Consider the following 24,738-nt stretch of genomic DNA (forward strand, 5'->3'; position numbering starts at 1 on the left):
GAAACAGATCATTGAATGCACTGGTGATCAATCCAGGTATCCGGGACTAAGGGGCCAAGATCACAGAAACACCCCAAGGTGGGCCTGACAATATGCACTGCTTTTTCTCTTCAAATATTTGCCAATTTTAAGTTGTGCAGTAAAAGGTAGTAGTTCAGAACTGCCAATGCCTCATGGGGCCAAGAAGACAGCAACTGAAGTTCAGGGCCATTAAGAAAGTCATAGTCTAAAACCAGCAAACAAACACAACAAGAAAGTCATAGGCTGAGGTGGGGGGAGTTGGTGGGGGAAGACTGGTAAGTGTCCGAGAAGTTAAACAGAAAATAAATATTAAGGGGCTAAGAGGTTAAGCAAATTTTTCGACCATCTCACAGTACTGGGGAAACAAAAATTGGAATTCCGAGTTTACAAAAGACGGTGGACAATAGTAAACACCCCAGACTGAATTACAGCCCTGGAAAGGGCTATGCCTTTGGAGTAAGAGCAAAGCTGAACAAACAACCAGCTCTCAAGAATACTGAAATCTTGTCTCAAAACATCTCAATTCCTCACTGGATTACAGTGAGCTTCTCTTACTGTATTAGCCTGCTAGAAAGAAAAATAAAAAAATAAAACGTAAATCTTCTTGTGAAGAAGATAACATCACACAGAGCCTCTACAATTTTTCAATATTCAATCAAAACCTACCAGACGTTCCGTACAACAGCACCAAATGACTGAAAACAAAAGACAACAACCCAGACAATAGAAACAGATGCACAGGGATCCAGATATTGGTGTTATCAGACGTGGACTTTAAAATAACTATGATTAGTTTATTAAAGAAACAGACAACAGGATTTCACTTCTTAACTTTATTAAAATAATCAGATTAAAATCCTAGAACTAAAAAAAAAAATCTAAAATTAAGAACTCAATAAATGGGTTTGATATCAGATTAGATGCAACGTTAGTCAGTATAAGATATCCAAACTGAAGCACAGGGTGTAAAAAAGATGAAAAATGCAGAAAAGAGTCTAAGAGACACATGAGAGACGATAAAAAGGTCAAACACGTGTAACAGAGTCCCAGGATGAGAAGGAATATGATAGAATTAGAATTAATTTCTGAAGAAATAATGGTTAAGGTATTTCTTAAACCGACAAAAGACGTCATGCCACAGATTCAAGAAGTACTATATATCTAAAGCAGCACGAATACAAAGAAAACCACACCTAGGTGCATCATTGTAAAACTGCTAAAGGCACGGAAGGGAGCAAGAATTCAATGATACCTGACTTTCAATAGAAACAATGCTCTTAAGACAATGGAATGACATCTTTTTTTTTTTAATATCTATTTTATTTATTTATTTACTTGGTTGTACCGGGTCTTAGTTGCAGCATGTGGGCTCCTCAGTTGAGGCATGCAGGCTCCTTAGTTGTGGCATGCGAACTCTTAGTTGCGGCATGCACGTGGGATCTAGTTCCCTGACCAGGGATCAAACCCGGGCCCCCTGCACTGGGAGCGGGGAGTCTTAACCACTGCACCACCAGGGAAGTCCCTGGAATGACATCTTTAAAGCGATGAAAGAAAGTAACTACCAACAGAGAATTCTACACAGAAAAGATATCGTTAACAAAGGAAGGCAAAATCAATATGCTTTCAATCAACTCTCAATCAGGGAAAGAGAATTAATAAAAAGAAATGCTAACGAAATACCAAAATGATATACTAAAGGGAGTTCTTCAAATAGGAGGAAGATGACCCCAGATGGAATCACGGAAATGTAGGGAGGCATAAAGAGCAACAGAAAGGGTAACTGTGTGGGTAAATCTACTGAATGGTGACTATGTAATACAATATTAGTAATGTCTTCTGGAATTTAAAATATATGCATAATTAAAACATATGACAACAACAGCACAAAAAGCAAGGGAAAGAGTGAAATAACTGGAGCCTAAATGTTTTCTAAGGTCTTGCATTTGATAAAAGGACCATCAGTAGACACTAATAAGTCGACAATGTATGTTCTAAGCTCTTGAATAACCATAAAAATGAGAGAGTGGATAACAAACTAATGAGAGGGGGATAATAAAAAATACTTGATTAATCAAAGAATCTGAAATTTCAGCTAAAATCATATAGGCTTTTCTCAAGTATTTACTTTGTAAGGTGTTCACTTTGATTCATCATCAAATTTCTCTCCACAATACTAGGATAGAGTAAGAGGAGGAATAATAACATACTGCATCTCTCTTATATGCCAGACCACCCCTATCACAGAACCAAGGAAACTGAGACTCAGAGAAGTTAAATAACTTGCTGAAGGTCATAACAGCTATGAAGTGAGGGACTCAACCCAGGTTTATCTGGCCCATGCACTGCACTGTCAAGGCAAAGATGGGCTGGGCTGGTTTTGTCTTCAACTGCATTGTTGATACTAACCATATTCTGTTGATTTTGTCTTTGCTCTGAGTAGGAAGAAGCAACGGCTTGAAATTCCCTATAAAATACTTCCAATTCTCCACGGGCAATGTGAACCAGATAGGTAACAAAGTAACCAAAATGAGTTACTAAGGGAAGAAATATATATTCTTGGCATGAACTAGAGGAGAGACATCCCGTTTTTAGAGAAACGGGATTGTTAAAAATAACTTCCAGTTTCTTCAAAAATTTTTTTCTGATAGACTGCCTTCATTATTTTAAGTGATACTAACTCTACATCTCACACTTTCATGTTCAAAAAAGGTGAAGAGAACTTCATTCTAAAAACATATGGGAAGGACTTTTGGAAGCCCACCTCTCTGACTTTTCAGCGGTGCACATAATTAACATGCAAGAGGTAATTGTTTCCAGATTCCTATTTGCCTACCTCTGAAGTCCTCCAGAAAATAATTAAATGCCTTCAACTTTCTTCCATCATGTAGAATGGATGGAGATAGGCAAGAAAAGTCGGGCAAGTTTTTCAGTGCAATTATTCCTGCAATGTTTATTTCAACAAGCACTATTGGCAACCACGAGGAATCATTAAGAGAGACAAGCTAATGAAGATGAAACTGTATTTATCCACCCTCTTCCACCTCCTTATGAGATCCATGGGAAATAGATTTTATTTCCTGGGTTATCATCAATATTATTCTAAATCAAGGCCTGTAGAGTACAGCAGATCTGCAAAGGATTTTTGCAATTGTTCCTATTATTGCTCCAATTTTATCACCTCACCGAGCTGCCTAGAAGCAAACAATCTGATTTTACAAACGGAGCCATTTGTAAGATAAGTATTGTAAGTTACCGAATCCAGTAGAACAGGCAGAACGGAAATACCGAAACCGAAGAGCTTGTGGTATTTCACTCTGCCTTGTAAAATGACAGCTAAATCCCCCTTCTCCAGTCCTTACAAGGCCTTTAAGAGAGACCAGGGGCCTATGGATTTCTATACGAAGTTCCCAGTCCACACGTGATTTAGAAGTGAATACACAAGAAGGTTAAACCTGTAAACTCTCACAGAGCCTTTATTGCAGTATCTGACTTAACGAATGCAAAACCTTTGTCTCCTCTGCTGGACTGCCGCTGAGAGGTCTGGCAGGAAGGGATCATGCCGGCTTTCATCTAGACAGTCCCTAAGTGATGAAAATGCAGCAATGTACACATTAAACAAGTTACAGCCAGCAGAGAATGTGTAATGAAGTCACATATGGCAGTACTTCAAAATCCCATCCAAACGCCAATAAGGTTCTACTAGAGCGGGCCTTAGAATCATTTTTTAAAAAAAGGTTCAGCTAAGACCTCAGAGAGATAAACTAGACAAATGCAGTATGACTCATTTAACAAACAACTACTGAGTAAGAAGCCCTCGTGCTGGATGATATGTGAGAGAGGAAGGTAAATCAGCCTTGGACCTTCTTTTAAGGGACTTACGGTATGTTGAGTCATAAGGGGCACGTGAAAACTCTAACAGGAGGAACGATATATAGTAGCCAAAAAGAGGTACTAGCAAGTGCTGTGGGGTTCCTCAGAAAGTGAGGGTGCGTCCCTCCAAAGGGATTAGTGAAAAGCTTCATGCAGTGTCAACATTTAAATCGGGCCTTTGAAAAATGGCTGGGGAGTAGGGTTTGGGCAGGGGACACTGCGGAGGAAGATGATCAGAGTTAAAGGGAGGAGCATAAGCAAAGGCCTAGGCGGGGACATGTGGGGAGTGGTGAAGAGTAGGGCGAGCAGAGCAGTGCAGTTAAGAGCAGGCTGGAGTGGACACACACACGCGTGGTCAGTCGGGAGCCCTCTATGAGATGATGGGGCCGGGGGTTGGGGGAAAGGTTGGTACAAGAATCAAAAGAAGAGCAAGGGCAGGGAGTGCCTGGTGGCGCAGTGGTTGAGAGTCCGCCTGCCGATGCAGGGGACACGGGTTCATGCCCCGGTCCGGGAAGATCCCACATGCCTCGGAGCGGCTGGGCCCGTGAGCCATGGCCGCTGAGCCTGCGCGTCCGGAGCCTGTGCTCTGCAACGGGAGAGGCCGCAACAGTAAGAGGCCCACGTACGGGAAAAAAAAGAAAAAAAAGAGCAAGGGCAGGAACGGAAAGGCAGCAGCTCTAAGAGCCATGCTGGAAGAAGAATCCATTGATAGACCCGAGATGAGAGACATGCCAAGGGAAGCTGAGCGCTGCCAAGGAAACACAGAGGAGAAAAGCAGTCAGTGAGATTCAGACAAGTTGAAAGGTCCGCCAGGCATGGAAACCCCCCAGTCCAAAGCTATCTGAGCCCCAGATAAATGTGGAGTCACATGCTTGGAGAGGAGATCTGGTGAAGATATGGGCGATGTGGAGGTCCATGGGGTCACCGGGGGACAGAGTACAGAGAAGAGGGAAAGGGACAAAATCACAGTGAGCTCCTATTATTTAAGACACAAGCAGAAGAAAAAAGGCAAAAAGGAATAGTAGCCAGTTAGGAAGAAAACCAGAAATGGCTTACGTCCTAGCCGCCAAGGGATGCAAGAATTCCAAGAAGGAAAGGCTGCAGTGATACCTACTGCTTTACTTAAGGACATACCCATGTACTTGCTCCTGGGAGGCTACGAGCTCCTAAGGCAAGACCTGGTTCCTATACTATCTGCATCCTGCACAATATCTAGAGTAGAATCCTATTATGCTTCAGTTTGGAAAAAATGAGCAACCATGTCAAACCTGCAGAAAAGTCAAGGCAGACAGGTGCTGCGAAAAGACTTCTGCACTGATGACCACACAACCACTGGTAACCTCCACAGAAGCGCATTTGCAGTAATGTGGTATGGGACTTGGAGAGTAACAGTCAGAAGAAAGGAATAATCAAGATGTAAGTAAGAGAGCGTACAACCGTGAAAAGACCCCAAAGCAGGCAAGAGGAGATGAAGGGCACAAGTGGGCAGTTTATCCTGGAAAGTCAGCCAGTTGGTCCTCTCAGCACCTTCTAGGCACTGCGGACATTCGGCCAAGAGTCCCTGCTCAAAAGAAGCTTGTGTTCCAGTTAAGGGGAGAGTGGGGAAACAAGCCCAGAGCGCTGATAAATGCTATCAAGATAAAATAGGCCAACGTGCTGGTGACTGGGGACGGGGGAGGGCTGCTTTTAGCCAGTGTGGTCAGGAAAGGCCCCTCTGAGCAGGTCACCTATGAGTTCAGACCAGAATGAGAAGGAGGCAGGGGTAGAACTCTGGGGTAAGACTGCTCCAGGCAGAGAGACCCGCAAATATAAAAGCACTAAGATGGAGCAAGCCTGGTGTTCAAGGGATAGAAGAAGAGATCAGTGTGACTGGATTATAATGAACGAGGGGGCAGAGGCCTTGGACTCTGGTTGAAATAGGAAGCACATAAAACTAGGGAATGATAGAGCCGGCTTTATTGTAGAAAGCCCACTGGTTGCTGTGTGAAAGACGGATTACTGTGGGACCAATTTGGAAGCAAGGACACCAGAATGGAAGAAGTTACGGCAGACCAAGCAAAAGATGATGGACGTTTGGCCTCAGCTTGTAGTGGTGGTGATTCTCAGGAGTAGTCAGATGCAGGATATATTTTGGATATAAAATGAAAAGACACACTGCCATTTTGAATGTGGAAAGTGAGGAACACAGGAACTGGTATGATACAGGCTCTGGCTTGAGCACCTGGGTGCATAGTGAAGCCACTAACTGAGAGGGGAACGTAACGGACAGGAAGGAATTTGTATCAGGCAAGGCTAGAGTTTTCTTCCAGCCCTTTGAAGTCTGAGATGCCTGCTGGACATGTGAGTGGGGGTACAGTGGAGTAGGCAGTAAATTTATGTGTCTGGCGCTCAGGGGGGAGGTCCAAGCAGAGACATTCATTGGGGAGTCATCAGCACATAAATGGTATTCAAAGCCACAAGTGGCATGGGATCACATAGGGACAGAGTGTATACATACAAAGGAAAAAAGAGCCAAAGGTGGAGCCCTTACCTTTTTCAGAATTTAGGAGAAAAGGATGGGTAAAAATATAGCAAGGTTTTGAGGCAAAAAGTTTGAGGAACCTTAGGTTGGTCTCCAGTGTCTCAGTGAAGTAGCAGAGAGGGGTTTAGATCCTGGAGATTGTGGACAAGGTTTAGAATAAGAATTAGAAGGAATATAGTGGAAAACCATCACAAAACTAACACAAGGTTCACTGAGGCAGTAAAGACACCCTAACTGGTAGGAAACTCAGGTGGGCAGGTTGTAGGATTTTCCCCAGCAAGATGATAAAGCTCAGACTTAGAGACTACGGTTGGTGTGGGTTACTCAACTACAATATGAGGACTGGCAAAGAAATGTGGCAGAGGGTCCTTAACAAGCTCACTGCTGGCATGCTGACCACCAGGATGAGAGCCCAGGAAGTGAAAGCGGCTTCGGAAAAAAGGTCAGGGGGATCACAGTGAGGATGAAGAATAGGTTCAACACATACGAGGGAATCTGAAAGGAGGAAGGCAAAGCACTTGTGGTCACACAGGGAAATATCAGAGTTGACAATCAAAAGGTGACAAAAAATTTTTAAAATTTTTAAAAATTTTTTAAAAATTAAAAAAATAAAAAAGTAAAAAAAGTAAAAAAAATTTTTTTAATTTTTAAAAAGTAAAAAAATTTAAAAATATAAATAAATAAATATTAAAAATAATAATTTTAAAAAATAAAAAACTTAAAAAATTTTTTTAAAAGAGGTGAAAGAATTCAGAGTGATGACATGGTCCACGTGTGGCCATTAAATCTCACGAAGTGTGTTATTTTCTCAGGAGCTAAGATGACCATAGAAGGCACTTCCTGAGTCCTTGCTGACCTGAGCTGGCTGCAGAAACACAAGGAAGGGACAATATGACTAACAGACCACGGGGGTGAAGAAGGGAGGTACAGAGATCTAAACCTTGCTCTCACTTAACATTTACACGACAGTTTCTGGCTCTGGTCTGCAGTCATTCATATCTGCAAATCTTCTTTTAGCCTTCATACCAGGAGAGGAGGGAGAGTAAGCATCTGTTTCCCCAGGTCAAACAGAACCTTGGTGATAGAAGGCTTCGCGCTCCATGGGAACTGACAGGCTCTTCAGTCAATGCAACTTTCCTTAGCTTTTGCTGCTGAGATAACCATGCCCTCTGGCACTACAGACAGGAAAGGCAAGGAAGACAGGAGATACAACTGAGGAACACAGCTGCAAGTCACTTCTTAAAGACTGGATCATTAACTAAGTGAACTTCTTACCACTGAAGCACTAGATCACCTAACCAGGATGTCGCTCCAGTTCCATGGCCTTTGAGAGATCCCAGGAGGCCAGTCATGCCAAATCCTTAATTCCACATTATGAAATCGTGCAGGTTTGTATTGAGTCAACATGGCCAAGTTGGAACTACACTCCCTGGAAACCTTCTCCCTGTGCAGTTCTGGGTTAGAGTTGGACAAAAGAGACGTAAGTGTGTGTGAGATTTGGGAGGTGGAAAGGAAGCAACAGCCATCATGCTCTGGTGGTCGTCAGGGTTCAAGGCAGCAAGAGACAGATGCACAGGTGTTGGTGGGCTCCAGTGTGTTCTAGCTCTTCTTTCTGCTCTGGGTTTCTTCCCAAATGCTATCTTTACTGACCAACTCGGATCCAAGACCACCAGATGCTTGATTGCAAACTCATAGGTGGTAGCTATAAATAGGCAACTACCCTTACACAGGCTCTTATGCCAGACCCCCCCTCCCAGTCCCGTGTGCCCCACTCGCAGTCCCACTCTGCCTGGCTTCTCGATTCCTCTGCCAGAAACAGCCTATCCGCCCCCACTAGTGCTTCGGAGGGACGACTAGTGGCTTTTCCTTGATCCCTTTTCAGACCTTCATTTCCCCAGCTCCTCCCAAAATTGTGTAGTCTAATTCCTCTACTAAATGGCTTATTCCATAATATTCACAGCGGCTCTGCTCCTCTGACGGAACACTGATACATAAGCCAAATACGGAGCAGAGAGCTTCGCCCTCGAGGACCCCGTAACTGACAAAACCCACCTTACATTTACAGCATGGCTTTAGCGTTTTCAAATCCTGTTCACATGATTTAATACTCAACCCTGAGAGGATTAAATAAGGAAACTGAGGTTCCGAGAAGTCAGGTGACCAAAGAACAACACAAAGACGCAAAAGCCACTTCGTGCCAATCTGTACCGGTGGGTAACCAAAATAACTCAACAGAACACGAAATGATTCAAACAATTCTCTGTCCAAGGATCAGAGACAGAAAAAGCTGAGGCAAGATCCAGCCACAAGGATTATTTTAGAGTGTTCTATAAAATTAACAGCTGCTAGAGGCCCCAGCGCTGCCTAGCCCCCCTCACTACTCAGCCATTTTCAATCCTCCCCATGTTTGAACAGGCCAGCAGAGTCTGCCAAGTTCTGTGTGAACACCTGGTCCTCCTTTCAGTCTAGGTGAAGGAGAATGGGAGCTTCACATGAGTTTAAACTTGCATCTGGGCATGAACGCACCTGAGCTGTTAGTAAAATTCTCCCCGACTCCTTCCCTTGAGGAACTTTGTCCTCTTTCCCCCAATTTTACTGTTTTCTATGCCCATTTTCTGCTCTTCCTTTGCCTTGTCCATCCTTTCTCCCCAACAAGGCCTTAAGCCTGCCCTTGATATTTACAGACACACTGCCAGATGCCATGGGTGGTACGGAGGTCTATGCCAGCTTCCCCAGTGAGGCCCAGTGAGGAGTACAGTTTGGTAGTTTGACTTGAACAAAAAAAGACTCTGAGTTCACATGCCCTTCAAGGAACAGACCCTTGACTCCATTGATCCAATATTTCATTCCTTCACTCAGCAGCTCTTTACAGCACACATACTGGGTGCAGAACCACATCATCAGGTGAGTCGATGAGCCGACACCTAGCCAGGTGTCAAAGTTAAGGACGATGGAACAGTGTGGCAGCCTCATAGAAAAGTGGGGGGAGGGATAAATTAGGAGTCTGCGATTAGCAGATACAAACTACTACATATAAAACAGATAAACAACCGAGTCCTACTGTACAGCACAGGGAACTATAGTCAATATCTTGTAATAACTTATAATAAAGAATGTGAAAAAGTTATATATGTATAACTGAATCACTTTTCTGTACACCAGAAACTAACGCAACACTGTAAATTAACTATACTCCAATAGAAAAAGAAAAAGGAGGGCTTCCCTGGTGGCGCAGTGGTTGAGAGTCCGCCTGCCGATGCAGGGGACACGGGTTCGTGCCCCGGTCCGGGAAGATCCCACATGCCGCAGAGCGGCTGGGCCCGTGAGCCATGGCCGCTGACCCTGTGCGTCCAGAGCCTGTGCTCTGCAACGGGAGAGGCCACAACAGTGAGAGGTCCGCATAACGCAAAAAAAAAAAAAGAAAAGAAAAGCTGGGAGGAGATGAGTCCTCCAACAATGAGAATCTTTTAAAATATTAAGTTAATAAATGACATGAGGGACTTAGGGAAGGCAGAACCAGAAAAAATAGACATTCACTCAGGACATCAGGCTTAAACTCCTTTAGGTGACATTCCAGGCTCTTCACAATCTTACGACTCTCTCTCCAGCCTCAACCCTTTCCCTCTGAAGCCCCTACGACTTAACCCTCCATTCCAGCCACCAAAAAGTTTTCTTCACACGCAAGCTTTTGTAAACAGGTGTATTTACTCACGCTCTTCCCTCTGCCTGAAACAAATAACCCGTGCTTTCTCTACCAGACAAAGCCTACTGACGGCTCAGACTTAATGAAGGCCATCTTGTGGAAACCTTTCCTGATCCGCCCCCAGCCCCAAGCAGAGTTCAGAATGTGCCTACTGAGGGTCGACTCGGCATGGACACCGTGACCATCCCAGGCTCATTTGCTTGTCCGCCGCCCTCGCGGGACTGTGAGCTCCATGGCGGGGCAGAGGGCTCGCTGCTCATCACCACATTCCTAGCCCAGCAACGTGCTTGCGGATGCAATGGCTGGGATCACTCCTATCTCAATGAACTTCTGCAAACTGGAATTTTAGAGCCAGAACTAATCTTTGGACCACCATCTAAATGGGTTAACGGGAGTTACTTAAATCTCATTTGTATCAGGAATTGCCCCTCATTGATGAATTTTCAAAAAAGCTCTTCGATAAGCTCATCACAGAAAGCGAAAAGCATACGGTTTGAGCAACCGTAACGCACAGCATCATCAACCAAGAGACCAGTTCTCAGCACCCCAGGAAGTGATAACATCTCGATACTCCAAACCCCACATTTTGCCACATGCGTTTTATTATCACCCTTTGGGGCTAGAGAAGCCAACAACTTGGGTGCTTTGGATCCTTACAAAGGTTTCCCAATCCAGACAGAGCACTAAAGCCTAAAAGAAATGCATATACAGGTGGAGAGGACACAAGTAGTGATACAAACAGGTATGGAGAATTGTGTCAGCTGTCCCACCTTTTCTGCAAGAGCTCCTCTGTCTAAACTGGCCCAGAATGCTCTCCCTTTTCATTAAAGTTTCAGCACTTTTTTTCTAACAATCCTTAGACACCTCTGGGTTTTTTTTGGTTTTTTTGGCTGTGCTGCGCAGTCTGCAGTATCTTAGTTCCCCGACCAGGGATCGCACCTGTGACCCCTGCAGTGGAAGCTGGACCGCCAGGGGATCCCCCTTAGACACTTCTTCGAGGCCACCTCTTTTCCTGGGTATATGTCATGCCTCCACATAGAGACTGGCAGCTACAGGATTCGGGTCTGTGACTATGTCCTCATATGCCCGGAGCTCGAGACTAAAGCCTGGCACAGGGTAATTAATAAGGAGTAGTTACGACCCAGGCCAACAGCGAGACAAGGCACATGCTGCAGGCAGCAGCCCCCTGCCCCTTCCCGCAGACGTGGCCAGAGCTGGCCACTTATGAGAAGAGCGATGGCAAGAACCCAGCCACCAGGCACGTGAAGCCTGCACTGGAACCGAAGAAGTACGCTTCCCCACGCTGTGAGCCACTGACACGAAGCCCAGGAAGGAGCAGATGCCAGTCGGGGATGGGAGAGGCTGTGACGACCCCACGAAGGGAGGAAGGGGTGGAGGAGGTAGAGAGTGAACAGTGAGAAGCATGAGTCGTTTGTCTTCCACACGAGCTGGCAAGGAGAAAATGGAGAAAATCACATGAGGAAGAATGAGGACTTTCTCATCCCTGCCTTTTCACGTGTGGACTCCATTTCTCCTCCCCTACCCCATCCCACCAACCTGTCTTAGAAATGAAGGCACCTGCAATCACTTCGGAAATACTACGGTAGTAACAGAAAAAGACAGTACGCACACAAACGAAAGATAGTGAGGACACACAGATAACCTCTGTCCCCTTTATGACTTAAGGCCCACAATACAGACTTTATATGTGTATTTCATACATGCGTTGTATATGTCATATACATTATACATGTACACATGAGATATACAGGTGTTTTCTAAACACATCATTTAATCATTCAATAACTCAAAGTCCTAAGACACTCGGGTAAACAAAAGCAGACCTGGCCCTGCTTTCATGGTGATTACAGTCTGGGGTGAGACAGACGCTCGACCTAGTAAACAGAGCATTATAAACCGATGGCCATGCTCTGAAAGAACGGGTCCAGCGAGAGCCCAGGACAAAGGAATGGACACAGCTGTGTGCTTACCTTACAGGCAGCCGCCCCCCAGAACGCGTGCTCACCTCTCCCAGGAAGTGAGGCTTGAACTGGGCTCCAAAGAGTCAAACAAATAGAAGTAACTCCAAGACAATCTATAAACACAAGAGGGGCAACGTGTACGCAGATGACATAGTTGTTTCTAAGGGCACAGAGTGACGGATGCTTGGGAAGACTTCAAGCGGAGTCATCGAAACTTAATTATGGGCTTCTTTACCCTGAGGTCCAAATGGTGTCAATGAACGCACTGGAGAGAACACAGAGCTTGCTTTACCATTGCCATTTCCGTAGGACCAAACATACCTTGCTGTGGGATAACTCCTGTTAGGCCTGTACAGGGGGGTACCACCGGGCAGTATATACCACCTTGCTGCCTCTGTGACACCCCCGAGCTGTGGTAACAGAAGCACTGTCCCCAGTTACTTACAAGCTGGGTTCAACACTAAGCTTTCTGGGACTCATATTGATGTTCGGAAAAAACTTGTTTGCAGAATAAACTGTTATTAAAGTGGGACTCTGATGAATAGACCACATGATTGCATAAACCTTGTTTCCACAGAAGAAATTCCCCATCCTTCCTCTAAAACTTATGCGTCTCTTATTTGGTGACGGTCTTTTGAAGAGATGCTCTGATAAACTACCTAAGGGGAACATCAGCAATGGTTTTGTGAGCCATTTTCCTCTTAAGAAACCACCAACAATAGGATTATGGCCCGACTTATCACCTTAATTTAGCAGGCTAGCTTCCTGCGGGCCCCAGCAGACCTCGCCAGCCTCACGCGTGTGGGTTCTTAGCTTCTCTGTGGGTGCCGGCAATGCTGCTGACAACTTTCAGGGTGATTCTGATCCCGTTCTTCCAACCTCCCTGACCCAGAGTTTGATACCCACACTCCCTGAGGTCTCTCTTACTGTTCCAGCTTCAGTCAGCGAATCCCCCAATGGAACACCATCCCGCGCACGCTGATTCACGCCCGCCTCTGAGAAACGGTGCCGGCCATTTTCCTACCTGAAACGCTTTTCCTACTCTTGGCTCACACCGCCTTCCAGACCCACGTGCTCCACGGAGCCTTACGATAAAGCAGCTCCCGGCCTGTTTCATCCCTATGATTCTGACAGCTCCATACGCACAGCTATCCCATAATGCATCCACTCAGATGTTTAAAAAAGCACCAACAACCCATCCTGCTGTTCAGTTGTAACTGGTTCGGTTTCCCTTTTGGACTCCATTTCCTAATGCCTTTGTCCTCTTTCACAGTGTCAGAAACATGGTAAAGGGTCTCTAAATGCTGCTGAAGTACTAAAAAATAAGGCCACAAGGAAAAGCAGGAACGTCATATATCAATAGTTGGGCACAGTGTATTTATCCGCAACTGTGTTCACTTCGACCAGCGTGACCGAGTGCCTGCCACGGTACTATGGTCTTAACTTGGAACATACTGTATGGATTTCCCAATCAAAGATGATGGACTATAATGCCTTCTAATAAATAAGAAAATATATGGATGTGCCAGCCTTCAGAAAATGGAAAACATGAACAGCTGCGCCAAAAGTGGTTTGGGTTTGCTTTTTTTAAACTCCTCACTGCAGCATAAGCCGATAGCAGCACACTGGACAGACACCAGATCAGCCAACATTCTGTTCTGAGGACATCCTAGAGGGGCAGTGCAGTTATAAAGCACTATCCACCCCTTGGCCCCCAGAACAGCATATGACAGCAAGCCACCTCAAATGCAGTGGAGAATTCACTCCCAGAGTGTTCTCGATGAGCCCCCTGAAGACCCATGTCCAAGACATGGGTCAAAACCAGCATCCACACGTGCACCTCAAAGTAGCCAGAGGGCTGGGCAGCAGCCGGCATGCAGTAAGGACTGAGCTCATAACCCCTTATCAACAGCATGGAGGTGTTCCAGAATGTTTCCTTTTCACTGTGAATGTATCCAACATCACTTGCGCCCTCCCCTTTCGGGCTAAGAGAATGAAAAGGAAGGAAGTCCCCAAATGCTAGAACACATCGCTTAGCCGATTAAGGCTACTGATGGGCAACGTCGGAATTTCAACTCTCCTACTCTACAGGAAGGTGGAAACTCCAAAGTGGTGTCAACGTTTGGACCCAGCTAAAGGTGTCCGTGTGTCTCCTCGCTGTGGTTTGGGGTGTCAGGAAAAGGAGAACCGTGGTGCATAACTGTCTACTGGTTCGACGTGAGAGCTGAATGGGGAAGAAAACACAAGTCACATTGCTGAGGGCTGAAACTGGATTACTCAACCGTAACTTACTTGTGGCTGATATCCTCAACGAAACTTACTTAAAAAAATATATCAGTAATAAGGAACAGTCTGCCATCTAGAAACGCTTTATTGGTTTTACTGTTTTTGTGATTTTTCCCAGAGGTCCATCAAAAAATGCAGTTAGTGGTGGGGATACCTCGGTAACCTAGAGCACTGTGAGGAAAGATGCCAGTTTCACCACACGGGATGGGCTAGGAGGAGGAAGCAGTTGCTGCTGCAGTGACAGAACAGCAAACAGCTCCCAGAGCCCTCAGAGGCACCAAAGCCCCGTTGCAGAGAGGTGCCAGGCAGATGAGACAGAAGGCGCAGGCTGCACACAGGAGTGCTGGGCAAGATGGGCGAGGAGCCAGGGCTGGACCAAGCGGCCCATCTGGACCACAGTAGGGATCAGCATGAACTCAAAGAATTCTGGAGATGGAAGGGGGCCTTGGGATCAGCTAGCCCAGCCCCTTACCTTACAGAGGCTAAGAGCTATTCAGCAACTTGTTCAAGGTCACAAAACTAGTGAGTGGAAGATCAAGGGTCAGAATCCCAGCCTCCTGTTTTAAAAGACAAGGACACAAATGTTATCACATCTTAACTAACTGTATCAATCCCTTTCTATGTTTTCCAACATGTATTTGAATATCTGTACTAAGACAGAGAGCAGTCTAGTGTATTGCGGTTATGAGCCCAGACTCTGCAACCAGGCCATCTGGGCTTGAACCCAAGCAGCTGGACCACTTGTGTGACTTTGAACAAGTTACTTCACCTCTCTATGACTCAGTTTTCTCTTCTATCAAATGGAGGTCCTAACAGTACCTACCTCATGGGGTTATGAAGCCTACTAAATGAGTTAATATATAGAAAATGCAGGGCCTGGCACCAAATAAGTGTTATATAAAAGATAGGAAGGAATTTTTTTTAATTTATTAATTTATTTATTTTTGGCTGCGTTGGGTCTTCGTCGTTGGGTCTTCATTGCTGTGTGCAGGCTTTCTCTAGCTGCAGCAAGTGGGGTCTACCCTTCACTGCGGTGCCCGGGCTTCTCATTGCCGTGGCTTCTCTTGCTGCGAAGCACAGGCTCTAGGTGCGAGGGCTTCAGCAGTTGTGGCACACGGGCTGAGTAGTTGTGGCTCGCGGGCTCTAGAGCTCAGGCTCAGTAGTTGTGGTGCACGGGCTTAGTTGCTCTGCAGCATGTGGGATCTTCCCAGACCAGGGATCAAATCTGTGTCCCCTGCATTGGCAGGCGGGTTCTTAACCACTGTGCCACCAGAAAGTCCCAGGAAGGAATTTCTTAAGGAGGAAATAATCCTCATGTTGGCTCCTCCCCGGCCTACCTGCTCCCAACTCCCTTTCATCCTAGTCACAGGTTAAGACCTTTTCCCTACAATACCTGGGAATAATGCTTCTAAAACGTCACTGCTTAGTCTCCTAATCCCTTCGGCCAGACCCAGTCAGATGTTAAATTGGCCAAAATGACATGAGAGGTGAAATCTTTGGCTACTACTCACCCAGCCTACTACCCCTCGGATAGGCACTTCCAAGACCCTGGACTCAGAAGTTACCTCTTTTGACCCTCACCTCCTACCTTTCTGGCCCACCCACTCCCTTGTGCCTCTGAATCTGCTTTTTTACCCTCATCCTGTCCTCCAGGCCCTCAAACCTTCTGCGACTCACCAGGCCTTCCAGCCTCTCAGCTGCCTGTCCCACCTGGACTCCTTGGCCAACTGTCTCCATGATGCTGTCAGAGCTTTCTACAGATTCCCGCACCCCTCCTCTCACGGCAAGATCACACCACGTCCCTGCCTTGTTCCCCGGATGCTGAACCTGGTGGAAGAAAGTCATGAAACCAGGCTGACTACCTCCACTACAGACCTAAGCTAGCCCCACCCTTCATGGCTAACTGACCGCCTACCACATTCCCACAGAGCCCAGCCCGTCCCACTCTCCTCTAGTTCTGACGCTCTGAACATGGCCTTTGCCTCAAAATTCACCAAGGAAGCCCAGGCCACCACATAACCCATGTGTGAAGCACTCTACCAGACAAGCGTTTCTCAAAATTTAGCACTCGAATCCCCTGGGGATATGGTTAAACCACAGACTCTGATTCAGCAGACTGGACTGGGCCCTGAGATTTTTCCCAGGTGCTGCCGACGATGTTAGTCCCCAGACCCCACTCTGAGTAGGAAAGTTCGAGGGATTTACATACGTGAAGTTTAATGTGCGCATTTTCCTAGACACATTATTTTTAATCTTCATGACAAACCTGCAAGAGAAGTAACAGTCCCTTTTTACGTGTGCAGAAAATAAGGTTCCAGGAGGTTAAGAAACCTGTCCAGTTTCACAGTGCTGAAGGGTAGGACTCAAATGGAGGGCTGATTCCCAAGCCTGAGCCCTATTTTTTCTCTCCATATGTGATTTTGAAGAGCAGAAACAGTTTAGAAACACACAGGTCATGGTTTATTTGTAATATAAACTACTGAAATCTTAGCTGATGAAGATGGGAGAAAGATGGGTGATAAAACTGCCCCGGAGTCCCCGTGCTGGAGATTCCAACTGACAGCTGAAGGCCTCAGTGCAGCTGTCACAGAGAAGGTTAATTCCACCAATCAACGTGGACAAGGACACCCAGAGGAACATGGGGGAAACTTTCAAAAATTTATACAGAGAATGAAAGGGAACATATAGATGACCTCCAGCTGATATGTCCGGGGATTCTGGGGCCACTCGCAGGGCTAAAAAGGCTGAGAGCACTACAGAAACCATGTGTCCTACAGCACACAGCTCCTGCCCTATCCCCCTCCACCTCTCCCTTCCATCCTCTCCACAGCCTCCAAATCCAAGGCTTCCCTTTCTCTCTCTGGTTTTCGTGCAGCATTTGACTATTCCCTCTTTAACAAATCTACCTACATCCATCTCTGCTTGGCTTCTGATAGAGTGATCTCCTGGTCCTTCTGCCATCCCTGTGACTACTCCTTCTAGAACTCTCCCATTTCCTGTCCCCCAACTACAGGCATTCCCATGAACTCGCTCTTGACCCTCGCCTCCATCATCCGGGTGGTGCTGCACCTTCCGGGGATACCATCCACCACACATCTAGTGCATCCTGTCCCACCGGTGGAGGGCAGATCTGAGTTGGCTCTGTTCGCTGCAGAATCCCCAGGACTCAGAACAATGCTTGGCCTAGAGCTGCAGGCACTCTCTCAATATTTGCTGAATAAATAGATGAGCTACTCGCCATGTCACTGAGCTTCTCATCTTCCATCTTCAAACTGCCCATCCTAAGGCCAGGCTGGGGTTCAGGGGCTGCGGTTCCCCAAGTAAGAGACAGAACTGTCGATTTCCAGCCAATCACAGCACACATAGGAAATGGGACTAGCTGTATGGCTCTCAGGGTAGACAGGGCTTCAGGTTTCAAGGCTGCTCTGATCTGTGGGCTCCAGGGTCTGAGGGTGTCAGTTGTCACAGTCAGTGCTTTTGAGATCTTGGAATATTTTCCTCCACACCAACTGTAGTCTTTGTGAAGCAACAGAATGAGACCCAGTAATTAACTCTGACACACCTACAACCCACCTGAACCCCATGTGGGTCCCTTACCATAGCTCACAAGCTGGGAGGTTCTAGCCCAGTCCAGCCCTAAGTAAGAACAAGGAAGTAACAAGATTATTAGTACGTTCTTGGCTTGGTGTCACTTGTAAGGTCTGAGAAGTGACCCATCTGTCTGCATTACTGCCTCTATTTCAGTAGCATTCCAAGGTAGCACCCATCCTGAAATGTGCCTTGAACCCTTACGCTCAATTCTGTTCTCCACGGTTCTAAGCCAAATTTATCCTAGACAGTGCGACAGTGGCCAAACACTGTTTCCCCATTCCCCTGAAATACCCTGAGGGATGCAAATGCTTTCACATTCGGCACTTATAAAGGTGCAAAGCAGGATGCAATTAAGGTCCCCAAACATCACACTTAAACTTGAATCGGGCTGCTTAGTGACTGCCTAATCCTGCACAAACACACAGGGAGTGTTGTGGAGAAATCAGCCTTTGAAGAACACAAATGTGCCCACGGCGCCAGCATCTCTAGTCTCCTGGAAATAGCATTGCTGGTCCACGACAGTGTTAACTACTGGGTCTAATTCTGTTGCTTCGCAAAGACTACAGTTGGTGTGGAGGAAAATATTCCAAGATCTCAAAAGCACTGACTGTGCCAACAGCAGTGCTTTGCCTTTTCCAGAAGATAAACTACAGAGAATTTTTGCCGGTTCAAGTTATTTTCCCAAAGCGAAGGGTCAAAGGGCCTTGCTACCCTGCCTTTAAGAAACCAAGGCAATTAAACAGAATAGCTATGAACTGCCCTGACAGCTCCCCCCAACTTCATTCGATAAAGTGAGGCGCAGACACGCTGACAGACAAGCACACACCTTATTTAACTGCCAGACACTGCACTAGTATGGAAATGTACATTCAACCTATGGGGTAGAAATCAGCTCAGCTCGGCACAGAAACAAAATAGACATATAAATGCCGCCTAGCACGACTACCTTGTAAGGAATGATCACTGACAACTAGAGTTCCTATTCAGCAGGCTAATAAGAATAATTACAGCCGGGGCAGGCATTAATCAGCTTGGCAGATACAGGAATTCTGTTAACAAGGCTAAAATGAGAGCTGAGCACTCTCTGAAGTCCACAGCACTTCAAAGACGGTTGCGCTGGATGGATTGACTGGGGTTCCTCCTGCCAGCCTTTCTCCTCCAGCGCTTTCTGGAGGAAGCTGCAATTTGGTCCCTTTCCTCAGAGCAGGGGTGGTGACGCCTTAGGGGTTGCAGAGCTGTCACATCTATGAGGTGCATCCTGGCACTGCCCCTCCCTTCCGGAATCGTGCCTGGGCTGCACTCATCCCTTCCTCTTTTTAACCGCACTTTTGCTTTCAAACCAGTATTATACTTTTTCGTCTACACTCATCTTGAGTGATACACAAAATAAGACGATGGCGAACATCGGTCAATCTTTCCTTAGTTGAGACCAAATTTGGGTCCCGTGATCAAATTCTGGCTCAGCCATGGAGTAGCTGTATGATTCTGGACAAGTTATTTAACTTTTCTGGGTGTCGGTTTCCTCATCTGTAATATGGAGAAAATAGCAGTACCTTTCTCAAAATGTTGCCGTGAGAATTCAATAAGAAAATGTCCGTAAGAGCCTGACGCTGGGTATGCACACTATAAATAGCAGCTGTTATTACTCTGTGCCTGTTAGGTGCAGAGCCCTGTGTAGAAGCTATGAGAAAAGACCAAACAAAATATTCAGTATACGGACACATGTACCTTATATATGAGTGGCTGTGCCTGGGCAGTGGGAGGGTGGGCACATTCATCCTTTTACCTTATATCCTTTATAAGTGACACCGAGACTGCAAGCTGCCCCCAGATCTGTTCTTCTCTTCTTCTACAGTAGCCAGCACACGGCTCCCACATTCCTCTGCATTTCCCGGCTTCCCTTGCAGTTAGTGTGGCCTGGACTAAATCCTCTGCCATGGAATGTGTGCAGAAGTGATGGGGGCCACTGCCGGGCTTAGCCCAGGAAGACTACATGCTCTTTCCCCTTTACAGGGCTGGAAGGGCGATGGTGACAACCCAAGTGATCTTAGAAACTAGGGGCTGGGGCTTCCCTGGTGGCGCAGTGGTTGAGAATCTGCCTGCCAATGCAGGGGACACGGGTTCGAGCCCTGGTCTGGGAAGATCCCACATGCCACGGAGCAACTGGGCCCGTGAGCCACAACTGGAGAAAGCCCTCACACAGAAACGAAGACCCAACACAGCCATACATACATACATACATACATACATAAATAAATAAATAAATAAATAAATTTAAGGGAAAAAAAAAAAAGAAACTAGGGGCTGAAGACAGCAGAACTGCCCATCAGCCTGGGAGCCAGAATGCCTGTGTGCAACAGTGATCAGACCCAACCATTTCATCCGAAACATCCCCAAGAAGAGTTAGGAAAGACACTTCCATTGTTTGAACCACTGTTCTTTGATTCCATTTGTTAGAGCAATTTAGCCTACCCAATACAATAATACATTACCCTTCTATGTTATTTGGACTTTAAAACATAGATGTAATGTTTTTGTTGTTTAAAAACTACTTCGATGGATTTGCAAGTATTTTTTTTAAAAGACACACATTAAGAGAGTATCTTAGTGACTTCCCTGGTGGTCCAGGGGTTAAGACTCCACGCTCCCAATGCAGGGGGCCCGGGTTCGATCCCTGGTCAGGGAACTAGATCCCACATGCCGCAACTAAAGAGTCTGCATGCTGCAACAAAGATCCCACATGCCGCAACTAAGGCCCGGCACAGCCAAATAAATAAATAAATTTTTTTTAAAAAAAAGAGAGAGAGAGAACCTTCATCCCCCTCCACAATCTTCATACCTTCCTCTCTAATTCATGCTCCACGCTAGGACTGGCCTCCTCAAACACATCACCACGTTGTATCAATCTCACCCTGCAAATTTTCAATGGCAACCCATGACCCACAGAAAAATGATATACACGCGCATTCATTCAGTCAGCCAATATTTATGAAACACCTACTCTGTGCCAGACACTCGATTAGTAAGAGGAATACTATAGTGAACAATACCAACCTGGTCCCTGCCCCATGGGATATAATCAGGGTGAGGATTTAGACCAGGAACAGATAATCATATACAGAGAGATAAAGAAGTGCTCTGATGGGAGAAGCACAGGCTATGTGGCAGCACCCACAGGCCAACAAGCCCACCCACATAGTGAAGACTTCAGCACTGCAAGAATAGCCTTCAGAATCCATCCCAGACCCACTTTTCCAGTTTGCCCTCCTAGTATCCCTCCTCCCACCTTCACTTACATGGAACTTACATGCCCTTTTTGAATGAACCAGGCACTTTCATCCACACTGGATGCCTTTCCCCAGAGCCTGGAAGGCTCTTCCATCCTTTCTTTCAAAATACTAATTATCCTCAAGGCTCAGCTCAAATGTCATCTCTTCAGCAAAGTCAACCCTGACCCCAAGTCAAAATTAACCATGCTGTTCCTTGCTTCCTACCAGCACTCGGTTGTATGTCAGGTATTTCATTCCGGCTTGTAGTTGGCTGCTCTATTAACTGTCTGCCCACCCCCACTGACCACTCAGTGAGACACTGGGTCTTGATCATTTGTCTGGGACACTCTTACGGACACACTGGGCATTCAAGAAATGCTGTATTAAATGGATGGATGAGACGAGTCAGACATGGGCAATGGAAGTGAAAACCTGCTTTATGAAGCTGAGTGGGTTCTGTTGTGACTGTGATAGGTACACTCATTTAGGGAAGCTTTATGGAGGAAGTAGTTTTAGGGGGAAAAGGAAATACACAGGTAAGAGGAGAGAAGCAGGAGAGGCATTCCCAGGTCATGGGAAATGGAAAGGCCAGAAGATTCACATACATTCTATGTAAAGGATAGCAAACAGGTTCCTTAGAATGAAGCATCTGAATCAGACAGAAGACTAGAGGGGAGAGAATACAAGGGGCAGAACATCCTCAGAAGGAAATCATAAGGGACTCATGAGCTAAGGTGGGACCTCCAGAAACGATCCTTCGGGAAAACGATGAACTTAGAAGGGAGGCTGGAGGAAAAAGTCAAACAGGTACAGATGTCAGATCTGTGTGGGGAGCTGTCAGAACTCGAGCTAGGACAGTAACTTTAGATACAGGAAGGACAGGGAAGACGCTCGAGTCTGCACTATGGGAAAAGGAACAGAGTTGGGCGACAGTGTGAACATAGAGGTCAAAGAGAGTGACAGCAAGATTATGCCCAGGTTGCAATACAAGAGCAAAGATGATCTAGCATATCAACATACTGGGTTTCAGGAATCAGTACAGTGCTAGAGTAGTGGTACCACAGGGAGGGCCTCCCGGAGGTCACACGGAAGCCACACCAAGTGAGATTCGGTACAGCAAGCTATCAGGTGAACATGAAGTTCAGGGACTGTTAGGGGACAAGGCATTGGCTGGTGACACCACACACACTGCCTGTGTGTAGTTGACATGAGATGTCCAGCCAGGGCAGGATGTACTGGAATACCTCCGAGACTTCCCCAAGCTGTACTTTCCCCACTTCTATTTTTGCTTTTGCTGGTCTCTCTTTGCCCCCTCTCCCTTTTTCTCCCTCACCATAGTTACTCACGGACATTCTTTTAAATTTCTACCTGGCCTCGCCCTCTTAACTAGTACAGGGGCTGTGAATTGCACAACTTTGGGGAGGGCCATTCACACAGAGGACGAAGCGAACAGCAGCTCCTAGAGTTGTGCACTCAGTGCACGATCTGTGCAACTAGTAGCCGTGGCCCTGCTTGACCCAGACACATCAGCCAATTATGTAATGGGTGTGGACTACCACCAGCAGTGTGCAACAAACGGAAAACTTACAAGGGCCCCAGAGTGAAAGGAAGAGAATAAAAGCACTAGGACCACAGAAGAGATGCTACAAAATTAGGTGAAAGATCTGGAAGCTTTCTGCACCTGGCTGCAGCTAAAGCAATGTGTCTGGGTGAGCTCTTTTAGGGACGGAGTTCCAGAAAACCCCTCAGACATGAAGGAAAAAAACACAGTAGCAGCTAGAAAGCCTGCCCCCCCCCCCCCACCAGCAGCAGGAGTCATGGGAGTTGGGACAGTGTGGAGCCTGGTGCCAGCTGGACGGGAGTGGCTGTGGAAGGTCTCCACTGGGACCCTCTGACCGTAAGTGCAGAGTAGTCATTTACCCTGGGTGCAGCTGGGACAGACACCACACACCATGTGCTTTATAAAAGATTCAGCTCTGCCTTCTCTAGCGGTGTGGAAGAGAACCCCTGGTCAGGTCACAGAATTCCTTCTGTTCTGGTTGACACTGACCAAAGGGCTTCAGGAAGAGCAAAGCTTTTAAGAGTCAGCCTTCCTGATCCATGGTGGGCACTTAATCAGCAGATTATTTCTGTGGCTGATAACTACTTGGTTATATTAATATAACCATATTACACGATGTGAAGATGGTGTCTGTGTGTATGGGTGAACGGAAGATGGAGAGGGGAAAAAAAAAATCACACCAAAGATTCCTTGGGTTGGGGGAGGGCGCTGGGCCAAATAATCTAGAGGCACCAAGGTTGAGAGAGGGTGGAAAACAGGGGACAGTAAGGGAGAAAAAGTAACAGGTAGGAAAAGTTGAAGAAGCCAAGGTTCCCAGGTCTTTGTGTGCAAATATGCAGCGAGGCAGCTTCAGAGGAGCTGAAGGAGAAGACTGAGGCAGAAGAGCTAGCCACAACTAACATGACAGAGGGACCCGCGCACCGATTTTTACTGTAGCGCTCGGGGCCACCCGGTGACCTTCGCAGAAGGAAGTTGGCGGATCCTCTCGCTTCCCTGGAAAGGCAGCCCGGCGCGGGGGAGTGTGTGTGGAGTGCGGTTCGGCCGGTCTCGGCCATGGCGGGGCAGATCAAAGCCGCGGATTTCCGCTCCCGAGCCGGGGACGCGGGCCGGGACCGCAGGCACCTTCCGGGCCGGGAGTTCAAGGTGAGCCGGCCGCGGGCGGCTAACAGGTAGGGAGGGCCCGGGGAAGCCGGCCTGGGGCCACTCCCCCCCGCACATGTGCGGGCGAGGCTCGGCCTGGAGCACGGCGACTCGCACCCCGCGCGATTCGCGCCCGCTCCCCGCCGGGCCCCGCCGCCCGCGGATCCCGGCCCGCTCTCCCGGGAGTGGCCCCGGCACCGTCGGCGCCCCAGGCCGCGCGCGGCAGCCGCGCCCCACAGGTCCCCCCGCGCCTGGCCGAGCCCCCCGCGCCCCGCCGGGCCCCGCGCGCACTCACCCAGCGACAGGAGCGCCAGCAGCAGAGGCCTCGGCGCCAGGCGCCCCATGCTCGCCGGGCGGGAGCGACTCTCCCCCTCCTCCTCCTTTCCCGCCGCCTCTCCTCCTCCTCCTCCTCCAGCTCCGGCTGCTCCAGAGTCAGCGCTCCTCCGCCTGGGCCGCGCGCCTGCTCCGCTCTCCTCGCGAGCCGAGAAATCCCAGCGCTGGGGCCGACGTGCGCCCCTCGCTCCGCTCCCGCCCGCCCGCCTCCGCCCTCCTCCTCCAGCCGGCCGGGCACCGGGAGCCGGGCGCCAGGGCCGCCCCGCCGAGCCGAGCGTGTAGCCCCGACCGCTTCCCGAAAGCAGGAGGGAGGAACCGCAGCGCTCGCCCGCCCGCGCCTCCCATCCGGCGCTTTGCCAGCAACAAACACAAACTTTCCCAAGCCCCTCCCCGCTCCAGGTAACAGAGGCAGGGCCGGGGCCACCCGCTTAAAGGGGAGGAGACGTCGAAGCCCACCCAGC

The 24,738-nt window shown here is 47.5% G+C and overlaps 1 protein-coding gene across 1 annotated transcript in view; it reads right to left on the reverse strand.

Moving 5' to 3' along the window:
• Positions 1-24,476, reverse strand: part of PTGFRN (prostaglandin F2 receptor inhibitor) — an 85,134-nt gene extending 60,658 nt beyond the window's left edge. Inside the window, exon 1 of the mRNA XM_082651333.1 lies at positions 24,240-24,476. Within this exon, the coding sequence (XP_082507459.1) occupies positions 24,240-24,288 (49 nt within the window). The 5' untranslated portion in view covers positions 24,289-24,476. The remainder of the gene's footprint in view (positions 1-24,239) is intronic.
• Positions 24,477-24,738: the final 262 nt, after the last annotated feature.

Source organism: Grampus griseus, assembly GCF_964374135.1.
Source record: "Grampus griseus genome assembly, chromosome: 1".
Taxonomy (NCBI): Eukaryota; Metazoa; Chordata; class Mammalia; order Artiodactyla; family Delphinidae; genus Grampus; species Grampus griseus.